The 23,767-nt window shown below is 66.1% G+C and overlaps 1 protein-coding gene across 2 annotated transcripts in view; it reads right to left on the bottom strand.

The window, feature by feature from the left end:
• Window positions 1-23,767, bottom strand: part of R3HCC1L (R3H domain and coiled-coil containing 1 like) — a 44,592-nt gene that overhangs the window by 807 nt on the left and 20,018 nt on the right. Inside the window, exons 2-6 of one of the 2 annotated variants that reach the window (XM_074999356.1) lie at window positions 16,485-18,439; window positions 5,123-5,298; window positions 4,041-4,111; window positions 1,863-1,958; window positions 963-1,103 (exon numbers count right to left, since the gene is read on the bottom strand). In XM_074999356.1, coding sequence (XP_074855457.1) covers window positions 963-1,103; window positions 1,863-1,958; window positions 4,041-4,111; window positions 5,123-5,298; window positions 16,485-18,425 — 2,425 coding nt within the window. In that variant the 5' untranslated portion in view covers window positions 18,426-18,439. The remainder of the gene's footprint in view (window positions 1-962; window positions 1,104-1,862; window positions 1,959-4,040; window positions 4,112-5,122; window positions 5,299-16,484; window positions 18,440-23,767) is intronic. The other variant, XM_074999357.1, reaches the window with a different exon arrangement.

Below are 23,767 nucleotides of genomic sequence, written 5' to 3'. Positions count from 1 at the left end.
AGGCAAAAGGCACACCTGGGCCTGCCTGCCCCCGGCCGAGGCCCCCAGCACTCAGCTGTTCCCAGGGGCGCTGGGCGGCCCCAGGAGCAGCAGGTCTCTGCTCGGCTCCAGTCTGCAGCGGGGAGAGCGGCAGGACAGCGTGGTGGCAGGGCGAGGGGCCGGGTGGGCAGAGCGCTGGGGGCGGCACGCCTCCCGCCCTGTTCCGCGCTCCCACCAGCCGGCCAGACGGGCGTGGGCGTGGGCGTGGGCGTGGGCGTGGGCGTGGGCGTGGGCGTGGGCGTGGGCGTGGGCGTGGGCGTGGGCGTGGGCCGAGACCTCGCCACGCGCGGTGCCATCCCTGGCTCACGGGCTATCGGGCTGCTGCAGACACAGCCGGCCTGTGCCACGGCAGGGCCCACGCGCCCTGCCAGCAGAGGCCCCACACTGCTGAGAGCGAGGGCCTGCCCAGAGGCAGCTGCGGAAGGGCTGCAAACCGGGGAGCTGGCAGCAGGCCCCAGGGCAGAGTGCCTGGCCCTGCGCCCCCCGGGCAGCGGAGTCCCAGCCGCCGCTCAGAATCAGCAAGAAGGGACAGGCCGGGGCCCCGGGCTGAGCTGAGCAGGGCCCAGGCCCCAGCCTCATTCTGCAGCTGGCGCTAAGTGCGGGGTGCTGAGGGCACCTTGGCACAGCCTGGCACCAAGAGCCCCTCCTCTGCGCCAGGACAAAGCCCGCGAGCAGGAGCACGGCACAATGCCGGGGGCCGCCCGCAGCCTGTGGGGCAGCGCAGAGGCCAGCAGACGATCCCAGGGAGACTTCCAGTGGAGCGCGGGCCTGCTGGGGTTCCCCTTCCCCCCGCCCCCGAGAACAGCGCTGCTTCCCGCCCCCTCCCGCTGGGGGCCGCTGGGCGGCTGCCCGAGCACAGGACAGGCAGCAGCAGTGGGGCGCTGTGGTGCAGACCCTGAGACCCCCCCCGAGCAGGATCCAACCTCGGGCCTCCCGCAGCTTCCTGCGCTCAGCCTCGCGCTCGGCTTGGCTCTGGGGGCTCCGCACGCCAAGGGCGCCGACAACCAGCCTCCGGGCCAGGGCCGCAGATGTCTCCGGCCGCTCCTTCGCCGGCTGCAGGAAGTCTGTGGGGAAGGGCACCACGGCTGAAGCCCCAGCCCAGGCTGCCACCCACAGCAGGGGGGACGCCGTGGCCAGCCTGGGGCGCGGGGAGGGGACAATCCAGCCGCTGTGAGAGCGCTGCTGACAGCTGGGGCCGTCTGCACTGGGCTCCCCCAGGCAGCTGGCTGCTCTGGGGCCAGACAAGCCCTACCCTGCTCCCTGGCCCAGCGGGAACTCCCCTGCTCACGGTCCTGCTGACTGCTGCAGGGACAGCTCGCGCCTGGGGCCGGGAGTGCTTGAGCCTGGCACTGACACAGCCTGGAACCAGGACAGCTCGAGCCTGGCTCCGACGAGCCCGGGGCACCAAGGGGCACCTGGAGCCTGGCTCCGACGTGCCCGGGGACTAGGAGAGCTCAAGCCTGGCTCCGACGAGCCCGGGGCACCAAGGGGCACTTGGAGCCTGGCTCCGACAAGCCCAGGGACTAGGACAGCTCGAGCCTGGCTCCGACAAGCCCGGGGACTAGGACAGCTCGAGCCTGGCTCCGACTAGCCTGGGGCACTGAGGGGCACCTGGAGCCTGGCTCTGACGAGCCTGGGGACTAGGACAGCTCGAGCCTGGCTCCAACGAGCCTGGGGCACCGAGGGGCACCTTGAGCCTGGCTCCGACAAGCCTGGGGCACTCAGAGTCAGTGCTCCAGCAGCTGAGCCAGGATGTGGAGCACCGTGGCTAGCATGGCAGGGTCACCCCCAGCAGCACCGTGGGGACTTGGCTCTGCACTTACCAGCACAAGCCCTCGCTTTGGCCTTGGCTGCCCTCGTGCCCTGCGCCAGGGGCCGGGTCTTCACCATCAGGTGCCTGCTGCTCAGGGCGTCGCGTGCTGCAGGAAGAGGGCAAGGCCAGCCTCAGGGGTGCAGTTCCACCAGGACCCAGGGGCCTAGCCTGAGAGCTGGGCAGGCTGCCGGACGATCAGGCCCTGGGGCCCACAGCCCAGCTCTGCCCAGCCCACCCTTGTGGGGTGGGAAAGCAGCGGCCCTGGGCACTGGCGCTGCCCTGCTGCTCCCCTCAAGGCCTGGAGGTGCCCAGCACGCTGGGCAACGTGCCCATTTTGGCACCTGACACCCAGCGGCCGTGCCCCCCTGGAGCCCAGTACCGGGGTGGCTGGCCACAGCAGCATGCAGCCAGTCTCACCCACCCCACAGCTACAGCCCAGGCGGGGGCACAGGGCGAGTAACGGCGATGCCTGGCTGCCCCTGTCGCTGGCTGGCAGCTCAGCCCCTCCCAGCCGGAGCCAGGCTGGATCAGCCAGGCCAATGCCAAGAGTACAGGGCCAGCGCCCAGGCCCAGCACTACGAGTGACTGATCCGTCAGCAGAGATGCCAGCCCAGGCGCCAGCAACACGCAGGTCATCACCCCAGGGTCCCACAACGCCCCTGCCACTCGGCACTGCCAGGGCCACCCCCTCTACAGCCCCACACCGGCACCCGCCGGGCACTGCCAGGGCCAGCTCCCCCTGCAGCCCCACACCTGCACCCGCCGGGCACTGCCAGGGCCAGCTCCCCCTGCAGCCCCACCCCGGCACCCGCCGGGCACTGCCAGGGCCAGCTCCCCCTGCAGCCCCACACCTGCACCCGCCGGGCACTGCCAGGGCCAGCTCCCCCTGCAGCCCCACCCCGGCACCCGCCGGGCACTGCCAGGGCCAGCTCCCCCTGCAGCCCCACACCTGCACCCGCCGGGCACTGCCAGGGCCAGCTCCCCCTGCAGCCCCACCCCGGCACCCGCCGGGCACTGCCAGGGCCAGCTCCCCCTGCAGCCCCACACCTGCACCCGCCGGGCACTGCCAGGGCCAGTTCCCCCTGCAGCCCCACCCCTGCACCCGCAGGGCACTGCCAGGGCCAGCTCCCCCTGCAGCTCCACCCCGGCACCCGCCGGGGACTGCCAGGGCGGGCCAGCTCCCCCTGCAGCCCCACCCCGGCACCCGCCGGGGACTGCCAGGGCCAGCTCCCCCTGCAGCCCCACACCGGCATCCGCCGGGCACTGCCAGGGCCAGCTCCCCCTGCAGCCCCACACCGGCACCCGCCGGGCACTGCCAGGGCCAGCTCCCCCTGCACCCGCCAGGCACTGCCAGGGCCAGCTCCCCCTGCAGCCCCACACCGGCACCCGCCAGGCACTGCCAGGGCCAGCTCCCCCTGCAGCCCCACACCGGCACCCGCCGGGCACTGCCAGGGCCAGCTCCCCCTGCAGCCCCACACCGGCACCCGCCGGGCACTGCCAGGGCCAGCTCCCCCTGCAGCCCCACACCGGCACCCGCCGGGCACTGCCAGGGCCAGCTCCCCCTGCAGCCCCACCCCGGCACCCGCCGGGCACTGCCAGGGCCAGCTCCCCCTGCAGCCCCACACCGGCACCCGCCGGGCACTGCCAGGGCCAGCTCCCCCTGCAGCCCCACACCGGCACCCGCCGGGCACTGCCAGGGCCAGCTCCCCCTGCAGCCCCACACCGGCACCCGCCGGGCACTGCCAGGGCCAGCTCCCCCTGCAGCCCCACCCCGGCACCCGCCGGGGACTGCCAGGGCCAGCTCCCCCTGCAGCCCCACACCGGCACCCGCCGGGCACTGCCAGGGCCAGCTCCCCCTGCAGCCCCACCCCGGCACCCGCCGGGGACTGCCAGGGCCAGCTCCCCCTGCAGCCCCACACCGGCACCCGCCGGGCACTGCCAGGGCCAGCTCCCCCTGCAGCCCCACCCCGGCACCCGCCGGGGACTGCCAGGGCCAGCTCCCCCTGCAGCCCCACACCGGCACCCGCCGGGCACTGCCAGGGCCAGCTCCCCCTGCACCCACCAGGCACTGCCCAGCTCCCTTGACCAGTAGGTCTCCCGGTGGATCGAAGCGCTGTCCATACCCCCAGGCCCAGGCAGCTCTCCCTGTGGGACCCTGTGGCTGTACCCAGCCTGGCTGTGCACGTACCGGCGATGGGGCTGGAGAAGATGCCCAGGGCGTGTGTGTCATCCACCCACTTGATGTCAAAGCCCTTCTTCCTGCCAGGAACAGGGAGCAGCTGAGTGCTGAGGCCGGAAAACCTCAGCGGTGGTGGGGGCAGCACAGACCTGGCTGCGGGGAAGGCCAGGGGCAGCAAGGGGAGGAAAGGGACCAGGAAGCAGGAACTGGGTGGGGAAGGCCTCACCCCAGAGCCCCATGGCCATCTCAGGGGCATGCGAGTCTGGCACAGGTGCCTGCAGACCAGGGGATGTGGTGGGGTGGCTGGTGGCAGGCTCTTGTGAGGCTGCGATGAGAAAGGAAGACAGGGAGGGTGATGAGGGTAAGGAGGCAGGGCGGGGTTTGGCTGTGGTGAAGGGATGGGCTGAGGATGGGTGAGGGAGTAGGGCGGGGAGGGTGAGGGAATGGGGTGTGGTGAAGTTGAGGTTGAGGGAGCATGGTTGGATGAGGTTGAGGACAAGGCAGTGGCGCAGGGCGAGGGAGCAGGGCAGGGTGAAGCTGACGGTGAAGAAGCGGAGTGGAGCGAGGAAGCAGGGCGGGGTGAGGGAGCAGGGCGGGGCAAAAGTGGTGGTGAGAGGGCAGGGCAGGGTGAGGGTGCATAGCAGGGCAAGGCAGCAGGGCGAGTGAAGCTGGCAGTGAGAGAGCAGGGCGGGCTGAAGCTGGTGGTGAGGGAGTAGGATGGGGTGAAGCTGGCAGTGAGGGAGCAGAACAGGGCAAGGGAGCAGGGCGTTGTGAAGCTGGTGGTGAGGGAGCAGAGCAGGGTGAAGGTGGCGGTGAGGGAGCAGGGCAGAGTGAAGCTGGCGGTGAGGGAGCGGAGCAGAGCAGGGCAAGGGAGCAGGGCGGGGCGAAGCTGGTGGTGAGGGAGCAGGGCAGGGTGAAGCTGGTGGTGAGGGAGCAGGGCGGGGTGAAGCTGGTGGTGAGGGAGCGGAGCAGAGCAGAGCAGGGCAAGGGAGCAGGGCAGGGTGAAGCTGGTGGTGAAGGAGCAGGGCGGGGTGAAGCTGGCAGTGAGGGAGCAGGGTTGGGGGGGCTCTGTCCAGCCTGGGGACACTCACTGGTAGCTGCAGAAGACGCGGAGCAGGTCGGCTGTGCTAAAGTCCTGTGGGAAGTCGTAGATCTCAATGACGTGGGGCAGCTCTGCATCGCTGAGGTCCAGCTGGGAGGGCTGCCAGCCATAGTAGTCAAAGCGCGGCTCCTGCAGGCTGCTCCTGGGCTTCTCACTGCCGGCCATCTGGGGGTGACAGCGAGCGGTGAGCTGCCCCCGGTGCCAGGATGGGGCCCCGAGCCCCCTGCTCAGCATGCCAGCTCACCGACACTTGCCCCATCACATGCTCTGCAGCTTGGCAGCCTTGCTGGCTGCAGTTGGTGTGCAGAGCGAGTGAGCGGGCTGATTAATGGGGCAATGTGCCGGCCATCGGCCCAGGAGATGGATTAACGGCCCGGGGGACGCAAGGAGCCATCGATCGGGCCTCTCGGTTGCGCCTCGCTCTTTCCAATTACTAGTCTCCCTGGGCTTTGCTGTTCCCTGGGGCCCTGAGCCAGGCCACTGCCCCAGGGCAGCAGGGGACAGCCACAGCTGGTGTGCTCTCTGCTGGCATAGCTCCTGGGGGCACCTTGCAATGGTGCTCGTGTGAGCTGCCCCACACGGGGACTGCCACCCTGCACCCCCTTTAGCCCCTGGCATGCCCGCTGCGATTTCTCTCCACTGAGAGCAGCCTGGTAGGTCTGGGGTACTGAAGGGTGGGCACGGCGTGGCATTGGCTGAGGTCTCAGGTCTGCATTCCCTGGGAACGTGGCCGGCCCTCTGGGATCAGAACCTTTCCGCAGCGAGCCTAGTTTTCAGACCCCCTCAGCTATGGATGCAGCACCTGGGAGACCCAGAGTCTGCGAGGGACCAGCACGTTTGGCTTCTGCTGGGCTCTGTGGGGCTGCTTAGGTGCCTATGGGAGGCCCCCAGCCTCGGGTCCTGACTCTAAGCACCATGTCTGGGATTAGACATGCTCAGCAGTGTCCGCAGCTGCCGTGGGGCTGCCCCAGCTGTTGGAAAGCGTGCCAGGGCTGAGCCCTCTGCCGCTACAGCCGCTGGTGGGACTGCACCGCCGGGCCCAGGCAGCCAGGCCCTGCGGCCACGCTTCAGGCAGCAGAGCACTCAGGTGACTCCACTTAGCAGGGAGCAGGGAGTGTGAACTGCTCGACCGCTCAGCCGGAGCCATCCCCGACCTTCACGAGCCACCGGTTGCCGCAGAGTGGGGGAGGGCCCCCAGACAGGCTGTCAAGCGTCTGCTTCCAGGCCTGAGCAGGGTCATGCCAGTGCTCTGCAAGCTCCCCAGCCCTGGGCAGCCAGATGCCGCAGCTGCAGCTCCTCTGCCCCCAGGGCTGAGCCTTCTCACTGCTCCTGGCAATGCCTGCTGGGAATGCTGGAGGCCTGCTTCACCGCAGAGGCTCCCTGCCCTGCTCCTTGGTGCTGGAGTGACTTAGCTGCCCTTCTCCTGGCTCTCCAGCTGGGGCTATGCGGTGACCTCGTGCCAAGGGCAGGCTAGAGCCAGAGCAGCCAACCCTGACCTGGGGCAGGGCCCCGGCTTTCCTACTACCTGCAGCGAGGCTCAGGAACATGGGCCGTGTGAGCACGCCCAGGGGTGCAGGTACGCAGCCCATGTGCCCAGGGAGGGACCTGGCGCTGCATCACGCCCCAGCTCTGCCTGCTCTGCGCAGGGCGGGCTGACGGAACTCCCTGGAGCATAGCCCGTGCTGGCCAGCAGGGGCCGAGCAACATGTGGGCACGGCTGGCCCCACACCCCCCCGACGTGTGCCCGCTCAGCTGGGGGGCAGGAGACACCGCTCACCACAGATGCTGCTGGGAGCAGGCACACGAGCCAGGCCGAGGGTGCCCCAGTCAGGCAGCCTTCTGCCAGAGCCCACGGGCTGCGAGATCATGCCCGGCGCACAGGAGAAGGGACAAGAGGAGACACCAACAGAGCCAGCGAGGAGCTGGACCTGGGCAGGAGAACACTGAGGGGCTGGGCTGTTGGCAAAGGCTTCCCACCAGTCCAAGCGGCCAAGCCCTGAGCCAGCTGTCCAGGGAGGCGGGGGACTCTCCAGAGCAGGGCAGGCCAGTGAATGCTGCTGTGGCACAGAGCCCTGCCGAGCCAGGGAGCACAAGGGCTGCCCCAGCCCCGGGCGAGACGTGCCGGTGGTTAAGGAGAAGGGAACAGGCCGAGAGGAAGACTGGGCTGCAAGAAATCTGATGAGGTTCAATAAGGGCAAGTGCGGAGTCCTGCACTTGGGCTGGAAGAATCTCAAGCATTGTTACAGGCTGGGGTCCGACTGCCTTGCTAGTAGTTCTGCAGAAAAGGACCTGGGAGTTGTAGTGGATGAGAAGCTGGACATGAGTCAACAGTGTGCCGTTGTAGCCAAGAAAGCTAATGGCATGTGAGGTTGCATCAAGAGGAGCGTTGCCAGTAGATCCAGAGAAGTGATTATTCCTCTTTATTCGGCTTTGGTGAGGCAGCATCTGGAGTACTGTGCCCAGTTCTGGGCCCCCAGTTATAGGAAGGATGTGGATACACTGGATAGAGTCCAGCGGAGGGTGACCAAAATAACTAGGGGGCTGGAGCATATGACTTATGAAGAAAGGTTGAGGGAATTGGGACTGTTTAGTCTGCAGAAGAGAAGACTGAGGGGGGACTTGATAACAGCCTTCAACTTACTGAAGGGAGGCTGCAGAGAGGCTGGAGAGAGGCTGTTCACAGGGGTCACAGATGGCAGAACACGGAACAATGGTCTCAAGTTGCAGCTGGGAAGGTCCAGGTTGAACATTAGGAAAAACTTTTTCACTCGGAGGGTGGTGAAGCATTGGAACGGTCTCCCCAGGGGAGTAGTGGAGTCCATCCCTGCAAGTGTTTAAGTCTCACCTTGACAAAGCCCCGGCGGGGCTGATCTGATGGGTTTGGTCCTGCTTAGAGCAGGGGGCTGGACTCGATGGCTTTTTTAGGTCTCTTCCAGCTCGTTGTTCCATGATTCTATGCCACCCAAACATCGCACTCACATGGGGCCCATTCCTTGGCGGCCACAGCGGCAGCACGATTGCTCCCGGGGCTCAGGATGGCGGGGGTGGATGTGCCAACAGCAGGGGCACAGGAAGCCAAGCCAGTCATGGCTCTTCTGGCTGCAGCGTTAGGGCGGCCAGGAGAGCTCACGCCCCCTCACCAAGAGAAACCAGACGGTCCCACCAGCCACAGCAGCACTTCTGAGAGCCCTGGAAGCAGTGCCACTCAGCCAGGGCTCACTGGGGCCAGGCTGCCGCTACAGCACGGTCCGCTTCCCAGGCCCTGCCCGTGCTCCCAGCCCTTCCTCCTCCCAAGCCCACCGCTGGTGCAGCCAGAGCTCCCCTCACGCCTTCAAGCCACCCACCTGCCCGCTCTCGTGGGCTCATACAGGGATGGCCCAGGTCGCCCTGAGCCCCTCGCCCAACATCCCTATCTCCAGCCCAGCGCTCCTAGGCCGGCCCAAGCAGAGCACTGGGGACGCCATGGGATGGACTCCAAAGGGTGGGCATGGCCAGGGTGACTCGCCCGGCTCCACCCCCACTACTGGCTCGCCTCCTCCTGCCCTGTCAGAGCCTCTCTTCTCCACGCCCAGTGCCACAGCTCCTGGTCCCACAGGCGCTGCAGGGCACACTGCGGGCTGGGACGAAGAACGCTCCCACCGCGGCGCTCTGCACACTGCTGGCTTGCGACAGCGCGGGGCTGCCGGGCCCCAGCTAGGAGGTGAGGTCCCCGTCTGTGCACCACATGGGGTAACACAGGCACCTGCGTCCACATGTTCCCAAAGCGGCATCCACCGGCCTGCCCCGACACCACTGCTCTCCTCCCGCTCCGAACCGCGCGGGCAGCCAAGGACTCTCCTGCTTCCGGCCTTACTGCAGTTCTGCCTGCAGCAGAGGGGAGGGAGGGTGAGCAGGGACCACACAGCTGAAAGAACTTGGGGTTAGGGGTAAGCGACCTCCCCTCTTCCGTGCTGGTCCCTGGTTCGGCCCAGCAGGGAGATTAACGGGCAGCGGTCAGGCAGGGGCTGGGGGAAGGGCCCCCGAAGTACCAGCTGAGTGCAGAGGGTCTGTTCTCTCAGCTACACCCACGGGGCGGTCGGCGCGAGCGCGGTGTCTCGGGAAGGCATGCAAAGAGGTGGGGTGCAGCCAAGGAACCTGCCACCTGTCTCGAGGGGCGATAGGAGTTACTTGGTAGCAGCGGCTCACAACCAGAAATCCACAGCAAGGTCTGCTCTGAGCCCTCGCCCGCTCTGCCACAGGAACAGACCGCTCGGGCACCTTTCCGGCATCCTGGTTCTGTACAGAGCCAGGGCCGAGGGCACCCGGGCGGCCAGAGACGGAGCGTGTCTGTCCGAGGAGCGCGGGCTGGAAAAACGCTGGGGAGTGGATGTCCTGACTCCGGGGATGGCGTAACTACCCTGGTGGGGTGCTGACGAACTGTGCCTTGTAGACATGTCACATGCAAGTCGGCCTGAGAGCTCCAGCTCCTGGCGCCCCGGGAGATGGGGGGCCCACTGGAAAGGGCAGCGGTATGGTGGGGCTCAGTGAGTGACAGCAGAACACAGCTGGGGTCCCGCTGCAGTGTGGCCATCACCAGTGGCCAATGGGAGAAAGCCCTTGGCGGCCTGGCGGTGCCGCTGGCCTCCGAAGCATGGGAAGCACCATCGCTGCTCGTGCACACGCCGAGAACTGAGTGCGCGGCCCAGGCGGAAGGAGACGCAGACACTCAAGGGCAGCAGGTGCCCCTAAGGAGCCTGGAGACAAGTGGCATCGGTGGGCCCAAGAGGAGAAACGCCTGCCCCCGGCTTTGGCATCCTCCCAGCCACACAGCAGCCCCTGCACTGCAGTACTCGGGGACGGCGGCTGGAGCACGTCCTGGGGTTCTGCTAGACGCTCCAACATGGGCGGCTGACTTGAGAGCCTCGGCAGACTGGCAAACCCGAACCGCCTCAGCCAGACGGGCACAGTCACCCTCGGCAGACCGGCAAACCCGAACCGCCTCAGCCAGACGGGCACAGTCACCCTCGGCAGATTGGCAAACCCGAACCGTCTCAGCCAGACGGGCACAGTCACCCTCGGTAGACTGGCAAACCCGAACCGTCTCAGCCAGACAGGCTGTCACCCTCGGCAGATTGGCCAACGCGAACTGTCTCAGCCAGACAGGCACAGTCACCCTCGGCAGATCGGCAAACCCAAACCGTCTCAGCCAGACAGGCACAGTCACCCTTGGGAGATCAGCAAACCTGAACTGTCTCAGCCAGACAGGCTGTCACCCTTGGCAGATCTTCAACTGAGCTGGTGGTGTCAGCGGCGTGAGTGTGGCCCAACAGCTCTTCTATGTCCCATCGAGCCCTTGCCCAGGGCTGTCGGTGCAGCAGCAACCAACTCCCTGTTCTCCACCCGCGTGCCACACGGGGTCAGCAAGGCCTGAACTGAGAATCTCCCACCCCCGGCCGGTGACAAGTGCCAGCAAGGAGGGTTCGCACCTTGGTGTCCACACTGCTGAGCAGAGGCCCTCGCCCAGGCACACTTACCTATGCTGTCTCCTGGCTGATGTTACTGGGGTGCACCTCCATGACCTGAGTGGGAAGAAGGTGTCGCAGGCTTCACAGACCGCCCAGACTTCAAGGAAAGGCCCATCAGCTGCAGTTGCAGGGTGAACATCCAGCCTGCCCAGGAGGCATTGCTACCACTGTCTCTCTCGGGCGCTGGGGTGAGGAAAGGAATACCACCTGGACCTTTCCCTGCATAGCCCACCTGCCCGCCTTGCCATGGGGTTGTCCTTCCCTGGGGAGGACACGAAGAGAAGCCAGGCTTGCGAGCAGCAAAGGCGAGGCCGGTGAACAGTGTCAGGTGTGTGCCTCAGGCCACGTGGCCAAGGAGAAGGCAGACCCCGGGGGCAGGGCCCCACCTGACTCTTGGCCAGCAACACCCTGACCTTTCGGGCCTGTCTTGTGCCTCCTCTGCCCAATCCTGCAAAGACTCGCGGGGCCTCCCAGCCACCGATGAGAAGCCAGACCCTAAAGGTGCCAATGGATGTGGCTGGGGGCTGGGCCAGGAAAACAACTGCATTATCAGGAGAGTCTCTTCCCTGGGTGCCCCACCTCTGGTACGGAGGGGAGCAGGTGCCCTTCAGGGCCATGTCGCTCTCCGACTGCCCTGGGGCAGCGCACTGGCCCGAGACGCACAGGAGAGCAGCACAAGCTGTCTAGCCTGAAGCCAAGGTCGGAACCACTCGAGCCATCTCGCCCCGCACCTCCTTCTGCCGTCCAGACGATGAACTGGGGCCTACGCCCCCCCGCAGGCGGTGCTGCTGTGCGCAGGAGGGCGCTGCCGGTTGGTGTGACAGGTGTGCGGAGGGGTCCGGCCCGGATCTGACAGGCCTCCTCGCGTCCTCCCGGAGACGCTTCCCAGTCCTGGCTCCTGACCCCTCGAGTCCCGGCGGGAGGCGGCAGCACACACGGGCCCCGCCAGGCACTGGAGCCAGCCTTGATGGTTGGTGCTCACGGAGGAGGAGCAGAGCTTTGAGCCTGGGACCCTGGGTGTAACCCCAGCCTTCCCGAGGGGCCAAGCTCCCTGGGTGGGGAAGACGAAGGGGAAAAGCCCCCCCACTGCATTCTGGCCACAAGGCTGTGGCAGAGCAGGGCTCCCACGTGCAGAATGAATTCTGGTGTGCACCGCCAATAGACACAGGCTGCCGGTGCTCTGCCAATCAGCTGGGCAGCGCCTGAACCTCTCCTGGGCGGCCGTCCCCGCGCGCGGCTTCCAGGGAGCTGTGATACAGGATGTCCACAGCCGCGCCGAGAGCACCGCAGAGTCTGACCCAGCCCACGCGGCAGGCAGGAGGAACTGGAGAGACATCAGCCACGCATGGGTCAGGCGCAGGCCCCAGGCGTGCAGCACAGTGCCCTGTGGGGAGGCCAGAAGCCGAGTGACGTTGGCGCTGACTCAGAGGACGGGCACCAGGAATCGGGCACACACACGGGCACTGTGCACAAAAGGGCCGTCGGATGGAACCATAACAATGCGGCCACAACAGCCCCACACCTCGCCCTGCAGCCGCCCGGCTCCCTCGGTGGTCCCACTCACAGCCACCCAGCAAAGGGCACTCGGCTCGCCAGTCTCCATCCCCCCGCAGGGCCCGGCTGCTCTCAGGACACCCCAGCACCTCAGGCCCAGAAGCGAGGAGGTTAACCCCGCACTGCTGTGTGACTGTCCCCCAGGACACGAGCGCACACAGCTCCACCCCATGGGCCCAGCCCCTCCAGGCAGCAGCTAGGAGATCCGTCAGAGGCCCCCGCTGCGCCGCAGCCGTCCAGCAACTCTGCAGCAAGACACTGAGCTCAGGGAGTTTCATCAATCAGCCCCACGTGAGCCCCACCACTGCAGGGAAGTTACACACAGCACGAGCCCCACTGAGCCCAGAGGTACAGCCTGCCCTGTTCCAATGCCCCTGAGCCGAGCCCCACTGAGCCCAGAGGTACAGAGTGCCCTGTTCCAATGCCCCTGAGCCGAGCCCCACTGAGCCCAGAGGTACAGCCTGCCCTGTTCCAATGCCCCTGAGCCGAGCCCCACTGAGCCCAGAGGTACAGCGTGCCCTGTTCCAATGCCCCTGAGCCGAGCCCCGCTGAGCCCAGAGGTACAGCCTGCCCTGTTCCAATGCCCCTGAGCCGAGCCCCACTGAGCCCAGAGGTACAGCCTGCCCTGTTCCAATGCCCCTGAGCCGAGCCCCACTGAGCCCAGAGGTACAGCCTGCCCTGTTCCAATGCTCCTGAGCCGAGCCCCACTGAGCCCAGAGGTACAGCCTGCCCTGTTCCAATGCCCCTGAGCCGAGCCCCACTGAGCCCAGAGGTACAGCCTGCCCTGTTCCAATGCCCCTGAGCCGAGCCCCACTGAGCCCAGAGGTACAGCCTGCCCTGTTCCAATGCCCCTGAGCCGAGCCCCACTGAGCCCAGAGGTACAGCCTGCCCTGTTCCAATGCTCCTGAGCCGAGCCCCACTGAGCCCAGAGGTACAGCCTGCCCTGTTCCAATGCCCCTGAGCCGAGCCCCACTGAGCCCAGAGGTACAGCCTGCCCTGTTCCAATGCCCCTGAGCCGAGCCCCACTGAGCCCAGAGGTACAGCCTGCCCTGTTCCAATGCCCCTGAGCCGAGCCCCGCCCACGCCGCCGGGGAGTCACGAGTGCCTCCCTCAGGGCTGGCTCTGACCTGCCGGGCAGTGCAGCTTGTGATGTGGGGTGGGGGTACAGGTGTGCATGTCTGTGTCACAGAGGGTGGGGGGCTCCTGCTGGGGGTAACCTGGCAACCAGGTGACACCTCTGGGCTGCAGACAAAGGGGGAGATGGAGCCTGAGGGGTGTGAATTGGAACGGGGAGTTGGGAGCAGTGAGTCTGGGCTGGGAGAGAGAGACAAAGGAGGGGGCCAGGCCCTGGCTCCGAGGGCCCCTCCGGGCCTCCTCTCCCCAGCATGGATTGGACTGGCTGTCTCTGCCGGCTGCACTGACCCCTCTGTACCACGCTGTGTCCTGTCGGCTCATAAACCCGCCGTTCTCCTGCCGAGTGAGAGACTCCTGCCTGCAGACGGGGTGCAGGGCCTGGGGACCCCTGAACCCCATCACACAGCTCTGTGCAGGTTTCATTTCTGCATCAATATGCCCATGAATTAGAGTGTGTTAAACGGGAACCTGCTCCCGGCAGGCCCCCTGCGGGTCGGGGCAGCGGTTAGGCCATGCTCTGCAGGGTTTATTAGCTAGCCCCTGGTAATGAAGCTGTTCAGTTAATTCTGGCTCCTCTTTGGCACTATCGTCAGCCTGCATTCACTCAGCCCCCCCGGGTCCTGCAGAGAAGGTGGACATTCATTTGGAGGAGATTAGGCCTGTTTGTTACGTCAGGGACATTAATGTCATTCTGCAGATTACCGCTCTCAAACCACCGCTTTAAAATTTAATAATGGATTTCCAGCTCTGCAGCACAAGCCAAACTCTGCTCCTCGGCCAACAGGAACCTGGGCAGCCTGGTGCTACGCAGCGCCTGTAGTAAATTCACCCCGCGCTCGCTCAACGGACACGCTGAGTGAGAAGCGGTCGCTTCCCTGAAGCCGTACGTCTCGGCCTATTGCCTCCTTGCAGGCCTGCTTCCCGAGGGGGAGGCCGGCACAGCATTTATGGGACGCCACAAAGGAAAGGCATTTCCCTGCATGCCGGCTCACCCAGGCAGGGTCGCCAGCTGGACCTATCTCCCGCAGAGCCACGGGGGTCACCACCAGGGAACCCAGCCAGGAGACGTTTCTCGCTAGCCTCTGATGGGAGTGGGGGCTCTGGCCCCCCGGCGGGCAGGTTTGGGCCCCTGTGTTTACCCTGGTGACTCTGGGCCTTCTCAGCGATGGGAGCATCGCACTCTGACCCCCAGGCCTCGTGCCAGCCAGTGGCCGTGGTTCCACAGGCCGCTCCGCCCCACTTTGCAAACGGCTGATGGCCGTGGCACTGAGCAGCCTTCCCCTCTCACCACCGTGCACGAGGACGCAGCCGGCTTGCACGGGAGCCTGCCGGAAACAGGGCGCACAGCGGGCTCTCCTGCATCACCTCCTACCAGTCCTCAGCACACGCTGGTGACAGCCACGCAGCCCCCCGCCCCCGCGCGCTCAGCACCCCCGGTTAGTGCCACGCCGCCCCCCGCCCTCAGTGTGCCACGCTGCCCCCCCGCGCTCAGCACCCCGGTGAGTGTCACGCCGCCCCCCGCCCTCAGTGTGCCACGCTGCCCCCCCGCGCTCAGCACCCCCAGTGACAGCCACGTGGCCCCCCGCCCTCAGTGTGCCACGCTGCCCCCCCCCGCGCTCAGCACCCCTGGTGAGTGCCACGCCACCCCCCGCCCTCAGTGTGCCATGCTGCCCCCCCGCGCTCAGTGTGCCACGCTGCCCCCCGCCCCCGCGCTCAGCACCCCTGGTGAGTGCCATGCCACCCCCCACCCTCAGTGTGCCACGCTGCCCCCCCGCGCTCAGCACCCCCTGGTGAGTGCCACGCCGCCCCCCCATGCTCAGCGCCCCCGGTGAGTCCCATGCTGTCCCCCCACCCTCAGTGTGCCACGCTGCCCCCCCCACACTCAGCACCCCCTGGTGAGTGCCACGCCGCCCCCCGCCCTCAGTGTGCCACACTACCCCACCACCCTCAGCACACCCTGGTGAGTGCCACGCTGCCCCCCTCCCCATAGCACACCCTGGCGAGAGCCACTCCGTCCCCCTCCCCCCCACAGCACACCCTGGTGAGAGCCACTCCGTCCCCCTCCCCCCCACAGCACACCCCGGTGAGAGCCACGCTGCCCCCCTCCCCCCCACAGCACACCCTGGTGAGAGCCACTCCGTCCCCCTCCCCCCCACAGCACACCCCGGTGAAAGCCACGCTGCCACCCCCACCACCCTCAGCACACCCTGGTGAGAGCCACGCTGCCCCCCTCCCCCCCACAGCACACCCTGGCGAGAGCCACTCCGTCCCCTCCCCACAGCACACCCTGGCGAGAGCCACTCCGTCCCCCTCCCCCCCACAGCACACCCCGGTGAGAGCCACGCTGCCCCCCTCCCCCCCACAGCACACCCTGGTGAGAGCCACTCCGTCCCCCTCCCCACAGCACACCCCGGTGAGAGCCACTCCGTCCCCCTCCCCCCCACAGCACACCCCGGTGAGAGCCACGCTGCCCCCCTCCCCCCCACAGCACACCCTGGCGAGAGCCACTCCGTCCCCCTCCCCATAGCACACCCCGGTGAGAGCCACTCCGTCCCCCTCCCCCCCACAGCACACCCCGGTGTGAGCCACGCTGCCCCCCTCCCCCCCACAGCACACCCTGGTGAGAGCCACTCCGTCCCCCTCCCCCCCACAGCACACCCCGGTGAGAGCCACGCTGCCCCCCTCCCCCCCACAGCACACCCTGGTGAGAGCCACTCCGTCCCCCTCCCCACAGCACACCCCGGTGAGAGCCACGCTGCCCCCCTCCCCCCCACAGCACACCCTGGTGAGAGCCACTCCGTCCCCCTCCCCACAGCACACCCCGGTGAGAGCCACGCTGCCCCCCTCCCCCCCACAGCACACCCTGGTGAGAGCCACTCCGTCCCCCTCCCCACAGCACACCCTCCCCCCCACAGTGCCCTGTGCGGTGCTCCAGCAGCAATGTAAAAGCCCCGTGGCTCTGGCCACCACTCCTGCAGCAGCAGCAGTGACAGCTGGGAGCCCTGGGCCCTTTCACGCTGCTGAGCCCCAGGGCACCAGCACCATCGATGGGCCGCACGCCTTTTCTGCTCCCAGCTGGGGCCGTTCAGCAGCCAGCCACTGGCAGGGAGGGCAGCTGGCTCCTGCGACCCGCCCCTGCAGAGCTCCCCCAGGGCTCACCTCCTCCAGCAGGTGCTGGTCCAGGCAGTCTCCGTCGTCGTTAAACAGCGAGTCCCAGCTCTCCTCTGCAGCAGCCTGGCCCTCGCTCCAGCCTCCAGCGCTTGGTGGCTCGAGCACCTCGGCGCTGCCTCCAGCCACGCCACCGTTCTCCTCCCGGGGCTCTCCGTCCGCTCGCGAGCCGTGCGATGGCCGGTCCGAGCTCCCAGCCAGGGTCTCCAGGGAAGCGTTGCGCTCCCCGTCCCCCGGTGCAGCCTCCGCCGCACAGCCGGAGGGCATCTCCCCCTCGCACAGCGGTGTGCTGTCCCTGGCCTCAGCCACGTGCAACGGCAAGGCCCTCGAGCCAGAGTCTGCACTCTCCGATGTGCTATGCGCTCCCACGCCGGCGTGTGCAGGCACACCGCCCTCACGCCCACACGCCTGCTCTGGCACGGAAGGGCTCCCACCCTCATGGTCACACTTTCTGCCGGCCCTCTCCCCTGGCTGAGCTGCAGCGCGCTCCCCGCTCTGACCTTCTGCACGCTCCCCGCTAAGCTCGCACGCGCTCCCTGCACGCTCCCCTGTAACCTTGCACGCACTCCCTGCACACTCCCCGCTCTGACCTTCTGCACGCTCCCCTGTAAGCTCGCACACGCTCCCTGCACGCTCCCCTATAAGCTCACACATGCTCCCTGCCTGCTCCCCACTCTGACCTTCTGCACGCTCCCCTGTGAGCTCGCACACGCTCCCTGCACGCTCCCCTGTGAGCTCGCACGCACTCCCTGCACGCTCCCCTGTAACCTTGCACGCACTCTCTGCACACTCCCCGCTCCGACCTTCCGCACGCTCCCCTGTAAGCTCGCACACGCTCCCTGAACGCTCCCCTATAAGCTCACACATGCTCCCTGCCTGCTCCCCACTCTGACCTTCTGCACGCTCCCCTGTGAGCTCGCACACGCTCCCTGCACGCTCCCTGCTCCGAGCTGCAGCATGCTCCCCGGTAAGCTCGCACGCACTCTCTGTGCTCAGACCTTCTGCACTGTTCCTCAATAGCTCACACATGCTCCCTGCACACTCCAAACTCTGACCTGTGGTGTTCTTTCCTGTAAGCTTGCACACACTTCTTGTGCTGTCCTCACTCTGATCTGTGGCACCCTCTCCCTTGAGCTCACATGCATTTCCTGTGCTCTCCCTACTCAGAGCTGGGATGCTCTTGCCTGCCTGCTCAGGTGTGCTACACATGCTCATCTCTTTAAGCTCAGGAGAGTTACCCACTCCCGCTCCTGTCTGGTCCAAGACACTCCTGCCTGCACACACAGCCACGCCGTCTGTGCTCCCCCTCGCACACTCAGCCACGCCACCTGTGCTCCCCCTCGCACACTGTGGTACCTCATCCCTGTCATCATTCCTGCATTGAGAGGAAGAGCCCAGACAGCCCAATGGGCCCCGGGGCCCCTCTGGGCGCTCCCCCCGTTCCAGTGACGGCACAAGCAGGGGACTCAGTGTCCCCACAGACAGAGGGGAACAGTTACCAGGATGTGTCCTGGGGCCCCAGCGCCTGGGACTCAGCTCCTGCAGCCCGGGCTGGGGGAGTTCCTGAGGCCTGGCCCGCTCGCCGGGGGGCGTTGCTTCCAGCCACCCAGACGGCTGCTCTTCTGGGGCCTGGCAGGTTTGGCTGAGCGCATGACCCTGACCTCCAGCCTCGGCACCAGCTCCCGCGGGCTGCCCTGGAGAGCGGCTCTGTGCGCTGCCCCCCAAGGGCACGCGCTTCCTCGCTTTGCCCTCTCGGGCTCCACCGCTGGGACTCTGCCTCTCGCCGCGGCCTCTGGGGCCCTCCTCCTCCTTCTCCTTCTCCTCCTCGCAGCGCCCTGCCGCCGCCTGCTGCCGCCGCCGCGCCTTGGGCACGTAGAGGGCCATGTCGGGTCTCCGGGCCCGCGCCCGGCTCTTCTCGCCCGCCTGCTGCATGGCGCCTCCGCCACCTGCGGAGAGAAGGCAAGGTGCTCGTCCCCTGCCCGGCAGCTGGGGCAAATCCCAAACCGGGGCCCCTCCCTGCAGGCCATTGCCATGGAGACGGGGGGGCCCCCACCGGCCCTGCAGCAGCAGCTCCTGTCCCGCAGGCTGGGCCCCGGGGGGCTGGGGTGGCGGTGCTGCAGCCCCACAAGCCTGCTCTCCGCACCGCTCCCTCAAACCCCAGCGCTTGGGCAACTCACCCCAGCCCGGACAGCCTGATCTAAGGGGGCAGCCCCACAGCTAGGGCCCGCTGAGCACAGCCCTGCCTGCAGGACCGGCCCCCCCCGGGCACAGCACCCACACAGCTCGTCCGTCTGGGGAAAGACCCGCTCGGCGCCACTGAGCCCCGCTTCCCCTGCCCCACGGGTTCGGGGAGCCTCTGCCACAAAGGGGCAGCTCTGCCCCAGGCGCACGCTGCTCTGGGCAAGAGACACGGGGGAGTGTGCACGCAGGCCTGCAGAGCCCACCACCAGGCTGTGCACACGCGTGTGCACCTTACACGCACAGCCTACCACAACCAGCCTCCCCCCACAGCCTCAAAGCGGAGCCTGCCACCAAGCTGTGCACACGCGTGTGCGCCTTACACACACAGCCTACCACAACCAGCCTCCCCCCACGGCCTCAAAGCAGAACACGCCACTGGGCTGTGCACACGCGTGTGCCACACATGCAGAGCCTACCACAACCCCCCCAAAGACCCACAAAGCAGAGCCCAGCACCGGGCTGTGCGCACACGTGTGCCATGCACGCAGAGCCTACCACCACCAGCCCCCCCCACACAGCCACGAAGCAGAGCCCAGCACCGGGCTGTGTGCACACGCACGTGCCATGCACGCAGAGCCTACCACCACCAGCCCCCCACACACAGCCACGAAGCAGAGCCCAGCACCGGGCTGTGTGCACACGCATGTGCCATGCACGCAGAGCCTACCACCACCAGCCCCCCACACAAAGCAGGCTGGCGTGAGCCCATGTGCACATGCACGTGCATCACACACAAAGCCTCCTGCCACCAGGCCTGTCTCTCGCATAGGGCCCCCCATGCTACTGAAGTAGACCCAGCTCCCGCCCTGCTCTGGCCAGCCTGGCTCCAGGGGACACACCCTTCCCAGCCCCTCTGGGTTTGCCACAGCGGTCTGCAGGGAGGAAACGGCGCGAGCCCCGGCCGGCCACTTCCGGCACAAGGACACCCTGGGAGGCCTGGCCCAGTGCCCCCCGCCCGCGCTGGGCAGGAGACTCCCATGCTGCCCGGCCGATCAACATGCCCCGCTGGGCTTTCTGCGGTGCTGCCCCTTCGCAGGGGCGCTGGTGCACGTAACCAATGCGATGCCGGCCCGGGGGGGAAAGTGCGCACATGTGGAACACAGCGCAGCCCCTTGCCAGGCGAGCGGCCGTCGGACACGCTGCAGAGCCAGCCCCCACCACCCTCCCCAGCGTGAAGGAGACGGGTCCCAGGCCCCCGACCGCAGCAACGCCGGCGTGCGGGGCCACGAGCAGGCCAGCAAAGCACATGCTCCCTCCGCACAGACTGGCTCCACGCCCTGGAACACACACCGTGCCCAGAGGGGCCGGCGCACCCGCCCAGCCCAGCCCAGCCCACTAACACCGCAGCTCGCCAGAACAGCCAGGGCGAACCCGAGGCCCGATTCCGGCCCTGCTGCTCGGCACTTCCCGCCCGCTGCTGGCCAGGCAGCTCAGATGGAAGAGAAGCGCAAGGTCACCCCAGCACCAAGCGCACCTGCTGGCCTCCGCTCCGGGCGCAGACACGCCCCAAGACAAGCAGGCCGAGCCCTGGTCTTTGCATGGTGTGATGGGGTTCAGGGGTCACCCCCCGCACTGCACCCCATCCGCTGGCAGGAGTGACTCTCGCTCAGCAGGTACAACAGAAGGTTTATTAGGCAACAGATGCCCAGTTTCTCACAGAAGCGACAGTACAGCAGCCAGAGACAGTCCTTCCAACCCGTCCTGGGGAGAAGACCCCGAGGGGTGCCCCTCTGGGGTGTAGCTTTCCCCCTCCTCAGGCTGGCTGCCTTCCAGCTCTCCCTTTTCCTAGCCTCTAACTCCCGCCCCCGATTCAAAACCCAGCTCAGCTCCTCCCTCCTCTTTGTTCAGGGCAGAGGTGTTACCTGCCAGTTGTAGCCCCAGGGTCATCCTTAGCCACTGGGAGCTGCTGCTTGCCTCAGACATCCAGCCTGACTCACACATGCACTCCCCGCACTCCATCACATCTCTCCCCCCTTCCAGACCGAACTGAGGGGGGTCACTTAGCCAGTGACCTGGGGAAGTTCGGGGCCCTCCCTGCATGACAGGGCATCGGCTATGGTGTTGTTGTTCCCCTTGACGTGGACCACCTCCATGTCGTAGTCCTGCAGGAGCAGACTCCACCGCAGGAGCTTGGCGTTGGCCCCTTTCATGTGATGCAGCCAGGTCAGGGGTGATTGATCGGTGTACACGGTGAAACGCCGTCCAAACAGGTACGGCTGCAGCTTCCCCAGCGCCCACACCATGGCCAGACATTCCTTCTCTATGGCCGCGTAGTTCTGCTCCCGGGGCAGCAGCTTCTTACTCAGGTACACGATGGGGTGTTTCTCCCCTTTGTCATTCACTTGCATTAGCACCGGCCCCAGCCCCACGTCTGAGGCATCGGTGAACACCAGGAAGGGCTTGTTGAAGTCTGGGTTTGCCAGCACTGGGGCCCTGACCAGAGCCTCCTTCAGCGCGCAGAGGGCCTCTTGGCACTGCTCGGTCCAGACCACCTTGTCGGGCTTTCCCTTTTTACACAGCTCCGTGAGGGGGGCTGCGATGGAGCTAAAGTGGGGCACAAACCTCCGGCAGTACCCCGCCATCCCAATGAAGGCCTGGACCTGTTTCTTAGTCTGGGGTGTTGGCCAATCTCTGACAGCCTCCACTTTAGCTGGCTCTGGCTTTAAGCAGCCGCTGCCCACCTTGTGGCCCAGGTAGGTCACCTCAGCCATTCCCACCTTGCACTTCCCTGCCTTGATAGTCAGCCCGGCCTTCTGAAGTCAGTCCAGCACCTGCTCGAGTTGGGACACATGGTCCTCCCACGTCTGGCTGAAGATGCAAATGTCGTCCATGTAAGCCAGGGCAAAGCTCTCCATCCCTTTCAGTAGCTGGTCCACCAGACGCTGGAAGGTAGCGGGTGCCCCCTTGAGGCCGAAGGGCAGGACCAGGAACTCGTAGAGCCCCACAGGGGTGATGAAAGCCGACTTGAGCCAGGCATCTTGGTCTAATGGCACTTGCCAGTACCCCTTGGTGAGGTCTATGGTGGTGAGGTAACGGGCTCCCCCCAGCTTGTCTAAAAGGTCATCAGGCCTGGGCATGGGGTAGGCGTCCAATACAGTGATGGCGTTAAGCTTGCGATAGTCCACACAAATTGAACAGACACATCTTTTTTAGGGACTAACACCATGGGAGAGGCCCAGGGGCTGGACAAGGGTTGGATCACCCCCCGAGCCAGCATGTCTTCAACCTCCCGCTCTATGTCCTGAGCCGTCCTCCCTGTGGCTCTGAATGGCACACACTTGATAGGGGCATGGGTGCCTGTCTCTATTCGGTGGACAGCCAGGTCAGTGCGTCCGGGTCTGTCCGAGAACAGCTGTTGATGCGAATGCAGCACCTCCTTGATCTCCGTCTGCTGGGCAGGGGTCAGCTGGTCTGAGAGGGGAATAGACCCCAGCAAGGAGCCGGCTCCAGTCCTTGTGAGTAAATCCACCAAGGGATCGTCCCCCTGCCCCTCCCAGTGTCTGCACACGGCCAGCACCAAGTTCTGTCTGTCCCAGTAAGGTTTCATCATGTTCACATGATAGACCCGGTGGCTGTGGGCCCGGTTCAACAGTTCCACCACATAATTCACGTCATTTAGCTGTTTGACAACCTTGAAGGGCCCATCCCAGGCCGCTCGCAGCTTGTTCCGCTGCACAGGTACAAGGACCATCACTTGGTCCCCGGTGGCATAGGCTCGGGCCCTGGCGTTACGGTCATACCAGACCTTTTGCTTCCTTTGGGCCATGGAGAGGTTCTCCCTGGCCAGGCCCATGAGCTCGGTGAGTTTTTCCTGGAAGGTCAGTACATACTGTACCACTGACTCCCCTTCAGGAGAGGCCGTCCCCTCCCACTCTTCTCTGAGCAAGTCCAAGGGTCCCCGTACCCTCCTTCCGTACAGCAGCTCAAACGGGGAGAACCCCGTGGATTCCTGGGGCACCTCCCTGTATGCAAACAGCAGGTGGGGTAAGTACTTGTCCCAGTCATGGGGGTATTGATTCATGAAGGTTCTCAGCATCTGCTTCAGAGTCCCATTGAACCTCTCCACCAGCCCATTGGTCTGCAGGTGGTAGGCTGTGGCCCAGGTGTGCCGGACCCCACACTTGTCCCACAAGCTTTGCAGTAGGGCCGACATGAAGTTGGACCCCTGATCTGTGAGGACCTCCTTGGGGAACCCCACTCTGCTGAAAATGGACAGCAGTGCATCCGCCACAGTGTCAGCGTCGATAGAGGTCAAGGCCACTGCTTCTGGGTATCGCGTGGCAAAATCTATCACCACCAAAATATATTTCTTCCCCGAACGCGTTGCCTTGATGAAGGGGCCCACTATGTCTATAGCCACTTTCTGGAAAGGCTCCTCTATGATGGGCAGTGACCTCAGGGCAGCTTTCCCCTTGTCCCGGCTCTTCCCCACCCTCTGGCAGGGATCGCAGGACAGGCAATACAGACGGACAGCTGCAAAGATCCCTGGCCAAAAAAAGTTCTGTAACAACCTTCTCTTGGTGCGGTGGATCCCCTGGTGTCCTGTGAGCGGGACATCATGGGCTAAGTACAGCAACCTGTGCAGGTACTTTTGGGGGACCACCAGTTGCCTCTGGACCTTCCATGGCTCCGCTTTGCATCTGGGAGCCCACTCCCGGTACAGGAATCCTTTTTTCCACAGGAATCTCTCCCTACAGCCCTCCCCCAGCTGTGGAGCTGGGCTGAGACTGGCCAGTTCCCTCAGCTTCTGCAAGGAGGGGTCTCTCTGCTGCTCTGCCTGGAACTCTTCTGCTGGGGCAGGGGCGGATGCTAATCCCCCATCGCTGCCTGGCTCCAGCACCCCTGGCCTGTGAGATCTGGTTTTTGGGGGCCCCCTTTCTCTCAGGGTTGCCCCTGTGGCTCCTGTGACTTTGGCTAGGCCTGTACCCCTGAATCTGGGGAGCGCACCCCTCGTTTTCTTTGTCTACGGGTCAGGACCAGGGCACGAGGGCGTTCACCTTGCCAGTTCTCCAGGTCAGCCCCCATCAGTACAT

Source organism: Carettochelys insculpta, chromosome 7 (assembly GCF_033958435.1).
Source record: "Carettochelys insculpta isolate YL-2023 chromosome 7, ASM3395843v1, whole genome shotgun sequence".
NCBI classification, from domain to species: Eukaryota; Metazoa; Chordata; order Testudines; family Carettochelyidae; genus Carettochelys; species Carettochelys insculpta.
This window is presented reverse-complemented; position numbering and strand designations above follow the sequence as displayed.